Here is an 11111-nt window from a genome sequence, read left to right as displayed (position 1 = left end):
GATGGGGTAGAGAGAGAAGATGGGAGGGGAGGGAGGGGGGGATAGTAGAGGATAGGAAAGGTAGCAAAATACAACAGTTACTAATAGGGCATTATGTAAAAATGTGGATGTGTAACTGATGTGATTCTGCAATCTGTATTTGGGGTAAAATTGGGAGTTCATAACCAACTTGAATCTAATGTATGAAATATGATATGTCAAGAGCTTTATAATGTTTTGAACAACCAATAAAAATAAATTAATTAATTAATTAAAGCAAAAAAAAAGGCTATCATATAGAGATGAATCCAAGAAATAGGTGACAATATCACCTAAAGCTGAAGGCATTATTAGATGATCATAGTAGGAAAACAGCATAATCTGATTTGCACATCTATTGGTCCAGGAAATTTTGTGAACCAACATGATATTCTCAAACACCAAAGAAACACTGAGTGATAATCAGATTTCTGTCTTTATGAAGTTCACTTACAAAAGCATGAACATGAAAGGAATTCAAATTAATAATGATGCAAATTGAAATGCCACTAATCAAAACAACTCTATTCTCTCACCCAGATGCACAGTTTTCTAAGTTTTTCCTAGAGTTAGGGATCAATACATGGATGACGCGGGTTCCTCCTCAAAGAATGCAGAAACTTCACACAGACATGGTTACATGTACGTGTGTACACACACACACACACACACACACACGTGCGCCACTCAGCATTGCAAAGAGAAACCAGCATTGGTGGGATGGGAGTTGGGTATGATTACAATAATGTCTCTTGTCCTAACTGGGACATTTATGAGAATGATAGGACACCAGTGATAACTACATCACAACAATAGGCATAACTGGGACTGTCCCTGGCATCTGTTATATAGACTTTTTGACCAAGGTTTGGTTCTAATCTTGTCTCAAACCAGCTGTGTGGTTAGGAGCAAGGTATCATCCTTTCTGAGACATATGATGTATTACATTGCTCTGATTTATTGAACAACAACTGCCAAATATCTCACTGGAGAGACAGACAAATCAAGCACATTTCCAGCTCAAGGTCAAGTCAGAAAGCAAAGAAATTGTACTGTATTACAATACTTGAGACCACTGAAACCCCTACACCAGGGTAAAGTCTGGCGTTAACAGAATTGAGGAGTGATGATAACTCATATGAAGATATATCAAAGAATACTTCATGGGGACTTGGTGAAAAATGAGCTGAATCTAGAGAAAAGAACAGAAATTCATAAGAGAAGAATCATGTTCCATCCCAGATGAGAGGACCAATGTGTAAGGGCACAGAAGGGCACAGCACCATGGCAGGTCCAAGCAGTTATAGAGCTCGTTTAAGTAGGTGATCTCTAAGGTCCTACGCCCTAAAAATCTAAGGATCTCTCCTCTCAATGATGTCAAATATAATTTGTAAAAATTAAAATTTTACTTTCGTCCTCAAAGAATCATATATATTAATATTCTGTTTCCACTCCTCGATGACAGCCATTTGATCTATTTCTACTCACATGACATCTATTTTTATGAGCTGCACATATTCAGATGTACCTGGAAGTACATAAAAGGACTATGTTGAAGACCCTGGATAAATGCAAACCTCCCCATGAAATTATATATCATTATGTCCATAATAAAATAGATATGGAGGGAGTATAGAGCAGAATGTCAAAAATGCAGGGACAGTTAAGATCATAGCTAACGTTTACTGAATATTGAACAGGAATGAGTTCAATTAATTATCACAATTCTATGTTAATTAGATGTAAACATTAGTTTAAAGATAGTTGAGGTATATATTAGAAAAAAACTTGCCAAAGTAACCTGCTTAAAAATGGCAGAGCTGGTTGGGCATGGTGGTGCACACCTATAATTCCAGTGATTTGGAGGCTCAGGCAGGAGGTTCGTGAGTTCAAAGCCAGCCTCAGCAAAAGCGAGGCACTAAGTAACAGTGAAACACTGTCTCTAAATAAAATACAAAATAGGGCTGGGGATGTGGCTCAGTGGTCAAGTGCCTCTGAATTCAATCTCTAGTAACCCCTATTTTCCCCAAAAATGGCAGGGCTGGGATTTGACTGAAGAAGTCTGGCCCAAGGGTCTATGCTCTTAACTACTATAATACATCACTACATGCCTCTCACTAGTTATGTTAAGACTGTGGGGGGACAATTCATGCTATATGCCCAGTGTTCCTTAATTCATCTTCACTTTAAGACAACACAGGGCATAGGGTGGAAAAATACTAACTGGATTTGAGCAGTGGCTTTTAGGGAGAAAAAAGATATGCAATGAGCAGAGACAATAAATTTTCACAATTAGATTCCCATTTTCTAATTCATCAGCCTGAACTTTGGGGACCCACAGTCAGAATGTTTGCCCTCTAGGTCTGTCCAATAGTTAAGAATTCAGCTGAGCCCACATGACATGAAAGACCTGGATTGGCTAAGGTTCTCATGGAAACAGTTAGATTTCTAATCAGTTGTTTGGATTACATCAAAGTTGTAAGGTCTTGAAGGTGAAGAACTCCATCTGTTAACCTCCTGTGTTTAGCATTTAAAAGAACTACAAGCAAATGGCAATTAGAGGTGGCTTTGCAGGCGATGGTGGTGGTGGTAATAGTAACAATAATAAGGTTAATGCAACTATACTGTGTATGTGCATCGTTCAAAGCTTGCAATTTTTAAATACATCGTATCCCATTTAATCCTAACATATGTATATTATTATCCCAATTTCCATACATGCACAGATGAAGTATCAGAGATTATAGAGACTTTGGAAGTACAAGAACTAGGATTTACACTAAATTTTCTAAATCTAACTGTAGCACTATCTCCTCTTCTCCACAGCTGCCTCTCAAACTGTCAAAAATTTTAGAAAGTCTTCCTGGTATTCCATAGACAGAACTAAACACCCATAGCATACCCAGGTTTTGTTCTACCAACTGCCCCAATTTCTATATAAAAAATTCTAACACCACACAATGCATAATCTCTGCTCTAATCTCTAAATTGTTGAGGGAGGAAATTTGAAAATAGATGAATTTAACCAGTAAGTAGTCATGTTTTAACGCTGAGAACCAACCCAACACAGTACCAAAGCACGCTGCCTCTCATACAAAAGTCCAGGTGGATGGAGGGTATGACTGAGTGCTTACCAATACAGGACTCCCCGGATAGTGAATAGGTCCCATCGTCATGAAAACCGCTTCTGCACTCACAGTGGTACCACCCTGGCAGGTTAACGCAGCGGGAATGGTTGTGGCACTCAATGATCCCCTCTGTACATTCATCAATATCTGCCTCAGAGAAAAACACAAGCCCACCAGGACATTAATCTCTTTTGACACTAACCTTTTAGTAAATACCCCAAACATGCTCATGTCAACATATCAACTGTAATTGTTTAGTCACCTGAAATGAAAGTTACAGGAAGAACCAAATCCCATTATTTCTAGAATCATACACACACAAAAAAAATTTGAAAGTTTCATTCATAGATGCTTTCTCATGCTTTGGACAATGAATGACACCTTATGCTCACTGGCAAACAAAGACACTCCTTACTACAAATGCTACGTTGGCATCTGGACAACCAAAATCTAAATTCAGAACACTTGGCACCATTTTAAAATTGGTATGCCTGATTTTTCTTGGATTCAGCATTTCTAAATTAGTAACTTCAGATATTACTTTGTGGTCTTTGAAAGATACTTATGAAAAAGTATAATATATATAATATATATAATCTGCAAAGCTTTGAAAAAAAGAATGATAACATGGAGGGTTTATTATCAGATTTCCTTGGCTAGTAGATAGTTTTTATTGGGAATAACTTTGACATCTTAAGAAACTAGCGTTCTTTGAAACACAGTTTGGGAACTATAGTTCTAATTTATTTAAAACTGCTGATTGACTATGCTAGTCAATCAAAGGTCTTCATTCCTCACTTATTTCTCATGAAAGAAGTCTCCAGAGCTTTGTTTTTTCTCTCTGATCTGGTTCTTTAGAATCAGCAAATACATGGATCACACATAGATTTTCTAGCCCAAAGACTTGCCTCTGGGCTGAACTTGGTTGACTCCATTGCAGAAAGAAGAGTTACTGATTGTTATAGCAGGGTAAGTTCATTCTTCCAGGATTTTTCCATGTAATTATTTCTTGGAATATAGCCATTGCTGGCTAGGAATATTCTCCTATTTCTCTTGGAAATATCTCAACTAGGGCATATCTGAACAGAAATTTAATTAACATTGGAATATAACACATAATTAATAAAAGGCACCCTGTGATCTCTTTCAGCAGGTCTCTGCTTTAGTTATCAGCTCAGGGGCAATTAGTTACCAGAGGCCTATTACTCTGACATGTACTGAGTTGTGCATTGAGCTGTGAATTTAGTTTGAAAACTGGCACTCTCATCTCATGATATCCTAGCCTAGACAGGAAAAGCACGTTTCCTTAAACTGGACTACTCCAGTTTTTCCTTTTACCACCAAACTGCCATCTTCTTCCTCTATGGTATTCAGTTTCCATAGTCTTCATACACAGCATCCCTCAGTCTTCTTAAAGCCATCAGGATCCACCCAGTGTTTCTATGGCACTTTCAGATATTGCAGTCAGATGATGTGTGCATTTAATATGAGTCCTCAGAAAATGAATTCTCAACAATTATTTAGATTGTCATTTCTTAAATTTTACAGGCATAGGTTTTCTGAAACAGAATATAGATGACTAAAATTTTTGAAAATGGAAGTAGAATGTGACTGGGGGCTATAGCTCAGAGAGAAAAAGGGATTAACCTGTGTCACCGTCATCTCAGTGCATTTTGAATATAAGGAAATGAGAGATACAAACATAAGCAGAAGAATGATTTTCAGAGATGATGTCTCTGTTAGGACGAAAGATAACATGAAACAACAACAAATTCGACATATTTGTTCTCAGAAAAGTTTTCATGATCCCCACAGACCCATCACATTTAGGCTGCCAACAGCATTATAGGTATCAATCACCTAATTATATGGTTAGTGTTTGGGAAACCAGGAGATACAAAAGAAAATGCATCTCAAATAGCAAAAGCAATCGTATAACCTGACTTGCCTAGGAAAATCCTAGCTGTTCTTAAACTGCCCACCACTGCTAAAACAACCCAGTTTGCAGCATAAATTATCTGACCATTTTACATGTAATTCCATTCTAAATTTAATGGGAAGTTTTTAGAAAGAGCAGACATGATGAATGATGTGTAAATATGTTCTCAATTCATAGATATTTCTTTCCCAAAATTAAATGATGATACTGGATGTGGTGGTGCACACCACAGCAGCTCCGGAAGCTGGGGCAAGAGGATGGTGAGTCCAATGCCAGCCAGGTGCTAAGCAACTCCACTGAGTTTAGACCCTGTCCCTAAATAAAATATAAAATAAGGCCGGGGATGTGGCTCATGGCTGAGTGCCCCTGAGTTAAAGCCCTGTCACCTGCCCCCCAAAAAATTAAATGATGAGATTAATGAGTTTTCATGATCTGGAAGGGATGAAGTAATTGTATTAGACAGGAGACTTTTGTAGCCAGAGAAGACAATCAGACAATTTTGCATCTACAACTTCACCAGAGACACAAGTACATCTCTGGATTACATTGGAAATGACAAGAGTAGTGAAGATGTCGTTGGCTTGAAAGCTGCACTTTCCACAATAGATTCTGGGAACTTACTGGGAATAACCAGGGCTCATCACATACTGGCACCTGATAACAAGGCTGCACATTTATGTTCTCTGTGAAAGATTTGAAATTAAAAGCAGAAAATTCATTTTAGATACAACCATACTTACTGCACATGGTAGGCTTTCACCATGTTCATAAAACTGGCTCTTTCTTCTATGTAGTCTAAACAGTATTAAATGAAACTACCACAGACCTAAGTATGAAAAACACTTGGAGGTTTTCCAGCCACACACCAAGGAATTCACAAATTATAAATGATGGTTTCTCCCCAAGCTGGGTTGTGGCTGCCTTTTTCCTTAGATATTTGTTTTCCCAGTCAGCATTTGCTACTGGCAAACAAACAACACAGATGCTCTGGGAATGAGGTCCCTGTGAGTTCACTATGGACTTTGCCTCTCTTGCCCAAGAGAGGAAATTCTGGAAAATCACAGTGAACTCAGCTGCCCCTGTGTCAGCCATCCCAAAAGAAACAAACAAACAAACAAACAAAAAATCCTTTTTCTTCCTATGCCAAGCCTAGGATTTTTGTTTAAATTTCAATTTAACTCAGCATTGACCTAGAAACATAATAGAGGAAACAAAAGATGCTGGGGGATTCTTGAGATTGCAACCGGTAGTGTTCATTTTTGTATCCTATCGCCAAGCGTCAACTACACAATAACAAACATTAATGCCCAGGACACACAGCTGAACCATGGTGAAAAAGTGGAGTAAAACCACTGAGAGTGAGCCTGTATTTGGCACTCTTTTGTTATATCACTTTATCAGTGAATCAAGAAAGGATATAAAGACAATGAATGTATTTAATTTTCTAAATATTTTTGAGCTAAATACATATGTAAGAATTATTTTCATGCTGTGGTGTTTGCAAAGATGAATACGTCGTGATTGCTGAAATCCAGGAGTTCACAATCAAGGAAAAGAGGTATATATTTATACCTCTATATAAATATTATATATATATATATATATATATATATATATATATATATATTTATCATTCAAACCTCAACCAGTATCTCCCTTTCCAACCCTCCCTTCTCTAGTGACTCGATACTTCTACACACAAATATCTTAGCACATATCTAAGTTTATCACAGATATTTCTTTTTTTGTTTCCATTATTCAAATGCAAGTTTTCCATGAACAAAAGTGACATATCCTTCAGGTTTACATTTCTCGTGATAGCAAGTCAGTGGCATGCAATGGGAGAGGCTTGATAAAAGGTTGTAGAATAGAATGAATGAATAAACTGAATGAATAATGTGGTGGATGAAAAGAATAGTGATCAAGTGCTGCAACAGAAATTCAAAATAGTGCAAGATTCCCTGCTGTATTCAAATTATAAGAATACAATGTCAATTCATAAAACTAAATATAATGGGGTTATACTTAGGTTATTTACCTCTAAAAGGCATCATGTGGTTTCTATTTAATATGTTGTGTCTACCTCTAATTTTCAGAGATTTTAAGGAGGCACAATAGGTAACAAAGGGACAATTATAATTGCCCTCAGGGAACAGTACTACCTGTACTATGAGTTTTATGCTTACAATTAGAAATAGATAAATATCTAAGGTTGTTCATAATATGTGTACTAAGCAATATGTTTATTCTTATTAGAAATGTACACAGAATTTTCTACGGAAGGCATTTATACACAAATACTTAAATAAAAATATTCTTGAATGAATGAATCTCTTCTTTCATCTAATCTTCTCTATATTGGATTTCTATTTGAAAATTTATAAAATTAATAGTCTTTTTCTTAAAGTTTTTTTTCAAAGACAAGATTTTGTGTTTCACTTTAATTGGTTAAAGCTTAAAGTAGTGGCTCAATCTGCAGTTGGATTACATCTTATGAAGGATCAGATACAGAGATGACAAAAGTTTTGGTATTTTCATTCATTTGGACAAAAGTTCATTGAGCACCCACCATGTTCTAAGCATTATAATACACCCTGTTATTCAGAGATAAAAAGACAAGGTCTTCATCTTCCAGACAGAGAGTCTGTCAGGGACAACTGCAATAAAATAAATTAATAAATAACGGTGGCTAAGAACACACACTTTGCAGGCTGTGGTTGTCATTCAGTGGTAGAGTGCTTGCGTGGCATGTGTGAGGCACTAGGTTTCATTGTCAGCACCACATAAAAATAAATAAAGGTATTGTGTCCATCTGCAACTAAAAGAAGTTTGATTTTTTTTAAAAAAAGAACACATACTTTGCAGAGAAACAAAACTTAAATTCTTGTTCACCAATACTCTAATAGATGGTTTTGATATCTTAAGTCTTAACTTGTTGAGACTAAGAGATAATTTCTGAACCTTTCAAGGGATTCACTTAGATTTTGAGACAATTGTAATATTGTAAAATATTCAGTATATATAGTTATATAGTATAGATTTATAGCAGCTATAAATCTATACTATATAACCCCTAAAGATTTAAATTCTCCCCCACCCCCCAACAAAAAACATAAATTTAAGGACATGAAATTAGTAACATAAATTGCTACAAATATAGCAAACACAAAATTCAGTTGTTATCTAATATTTACCAGGGGTCAGGATTGTTATCAGTGGACAGAGACCTGTGGTAGAAAAAGCCTAGCTCTCTCATCTCTTCTTCTTTGGGGTTCCAAAGGTATGTCTTGGGCATATCCCCATTTGCACGTAAGTGAGGCCTTGTACCTGAGCTGTAGTTAAAGGGCAAGAAGTAATGGAATTCCAATGTGACTCATAACATGCCCCATAGGAGCCTCCATGATATTTTCACCTGCTCATGGGAGGTCAATGTCTAGGGAACCCTTTGAAACGACATGATGAAAATGGTAGAGCCTTTGCCTGGCTCCCTGAACAACTGTGTAAAACATAAGACTTCCACAGACATGAAACTGTCATGGACTATTATATGAATGAGGAATAATAATAATATATTTCTTCCCAGGCACAGTGGTGTATGACTATAATCTTGGTTACTCAGGAGGCTTGGTTACTCAGGAGGATAAAGTTAAAATCCAGTATCAGCAACTTAGTAAGAGCCTGTCTCAAAAATAAAAAAGTGCTGGTGATGTACCTCAGGGGATAAGTACCCCTGGGTTCAATCTTCAGTACCATCAAAAACAAAAGAAAAAAGAAATCTGTTTCTTTTTTTTTCTGTTTTTTTTTTGTTTGTTTGTTTGTTTTATTTTGTTTTGTTTTTATTTGTACTCAGGATTGAACCCAGGGGTACTTAGCCACTGCACCACATCCCCAAATCTTTTTATTTTTATTTTGAGACAGGCTCTTGCTAAGTTGCTGAGACAGGCTTTGAACTTGCAATCCTCCTGCCTCAGCCTTTGGAGTCACTGGGATTATAGGTATGCAACATTATACCAGGCCATTTCTGTGTTACTGAGCCATGACACAGTTTGGGGCTACTTTATTGTTACAGCAAGTATCTCCTAACTGTTACAACAAAATTCTTTCCATAATTAAGGAAAAATACTGTGTCCAGGTTAGAACTCATACAGATGCAACCTTTAAAATCAAAAACAAGCCAACAACAAAAGCCTCAGCACCAATCACAGATGTGTAGGCAGCTGCAGGAGCAGAACAAGCTTCCTGTTGAGTTGGGAATCAAGACAACAACGTGCAAACCAGACAATGCTTTGTTAGACACACTAGCGTGTAGATCCAGGTTCCTTTATTTGCTAGCTATCTACTCTAAGAAAGTTGTTTATTGTTTTTTGAGCTTCCATTTCCTTGCTTCTCAGAGGAAAATATTACCTAGCTCATAATGTTACCTTCAGGATTGAACAAGATGAATGTAAAGCTACTCTACTAAATCAAGCAGACATTCATTAGGACTTTTAAGTATTGTTTTTCATTTATAATCCTTACTTGACTATGGACAAGCGATGTGTCCATTCCCAAACAGTCCAAGTCTCCAAGTCTCTGAGTTTCAATTCCTTCCATGAATAATTACAGGATTGTGCTTTAGCACACTTAAGACTTCTTTCTACCCCTAACTTCTATAAGATGGGGTATCCAGGCTTTGAGTTTATGCCTGCATCTTCTACTAACCAGCTGAAAGAGTGCTAGAATGTTTAAGTAACCTTTTTGTGCCTTAGTTTCTTCATTAGTCGGGTTGCAACTAAAAAATACCTGTTTTGTCTGCCTCACAAACAAAGCTCCAATAAGATGTGAACAAACTCTGAAAAGTCAGTCATTTGCTGCACAAAATATGTGGTAACATCATTATTACTGTTTCTTCTTTGTAACCTGATTAGTAACTACTTTTGGTTCATTAAACTAAAAACTACCTGCTATTAATAATGGTGTCAATGGCATTGGTGATATGGCTCTCTGCCTTTTGTGAATATGTTTCCTTATTGGCATTACAGGAGAGAATCAGTCTGCCTGGTTGTGTCCTTCTAGGTTTATTTCCAAAGTCTTTTTTGTTTGTTTTGTCTGTATATCTTCTAAACAAATTTCCCAGTTTTTTCCATACAGAGACTGTATATTTATATTTCAACACCTCCCCTTTATTCTGGATCCCTTCTGACATACACTTCTAATTAGACCTCTAACACAAATTCATATTCATTTTTTATCATTGCCTATAGATTAGCTCATCTGAAAGTTTTCTTCAGCCCAAACTCCTTTTGCCCAAAGTTTAACATATTGTGTGTCTTAGTTCACTCTGTGGCTATAATAAAATACCTGAGGTTGATATTATAAAGATATGATCCTTATTTAGATTACAGCTCTGGATATTTAAAAGCATAGTGATGATATCTGCTTGTGAGGGCCATGTTCTACTCCAGGTATGACAAAAACAGAAGAAGAAGCTGGCACATGTAAGAGGTCACATGGCAATAGAGAAAACGGAAGGTTCCAGGCTTCTTACATAAGAACCCACTGTCACAATAACTAACCAGTTCTCTCAGGAACTACATTATTCCCCTTCATGAGGCCAAATAGAGCCCTTCTGACCTAAATACCTCTCAAGACTGTTAAAACAAGCACCAAGACTCAACTCCTGTTTGGTGGGAACAAATCATGTTTGAACCAAAACACCATGTGTACTTCTATGTAGCAAACTCATTTTCTCCCAGCATTCCATCAGGCTTATCCCCCATAAAAAATGAAATGTATATTAAAGTTCCTCTAATGACTTCCAAAGCTTTACATGATTTTCCTTCTCTCACCCATTTGAATTCATCTAGGACTCTTTTTTTTCCTTAACCAGGACAGTCACGTTGGCCTCCTAGGTATTCTTCAAGCAAATGAAACACACTCCAGCCTTTGCATATGCTGTTCCTTCTGCCTAAAATGTTTTCTCAGTTATCTCCATGGCTTAAACACACTCAAACATCTCAGCTCTTTACTGAGAAGTTTGCTACTAC

At 36.8% G+C, this 11111-nt stretch overlaps 1 protein-coding gene across 2 annotated transcripts in view; it reads right to left on the bottom strand.

Annotated features, from left to right (window-relative positions):
- The window catches only part of Nell1 (neural EGFL like 1), an 801023-nt gene that overhangs the window by 37651 nt on the left and 752261 nt on the right, over positions 1–11111 (bottom strand). The window contains exon 16 of one of the 2 annotated variants that reach the window (XM_048788492.1): positions 3153–3293. The exons of the other annotated variant lie outside the window; for it this stretch is intronic. Within the exon in view, the coding sequence (XP_048644449.1) occupies positions 3153–3293 (141 nt within the window). The remainder of the gene's footprint in view (positions 1–3152; positions 3294–11111) is intronic. 2 annotated transcript variants of the gene reach the window in all.

This window comes from Marmota marmota, unplaced genomic scaffold (assembly GCF_001458135.2).
Source record: "Marmota marmota marmota unplaced genomic scaffold, marMar, whole genome shotgun sequence".
In the NCBI taxonomy this organism is placed as follows: Eukaryota; Metazoa; Chordata; class Mammalia; order Rodentia; family Sciuridae; genus Marmota; species Marmota marmota.
The sequence above is the reverse complement of the archived record's forward strand: the minus strand, read 5'-3'. Positions and strand labels throughout refer to the sequence as shown.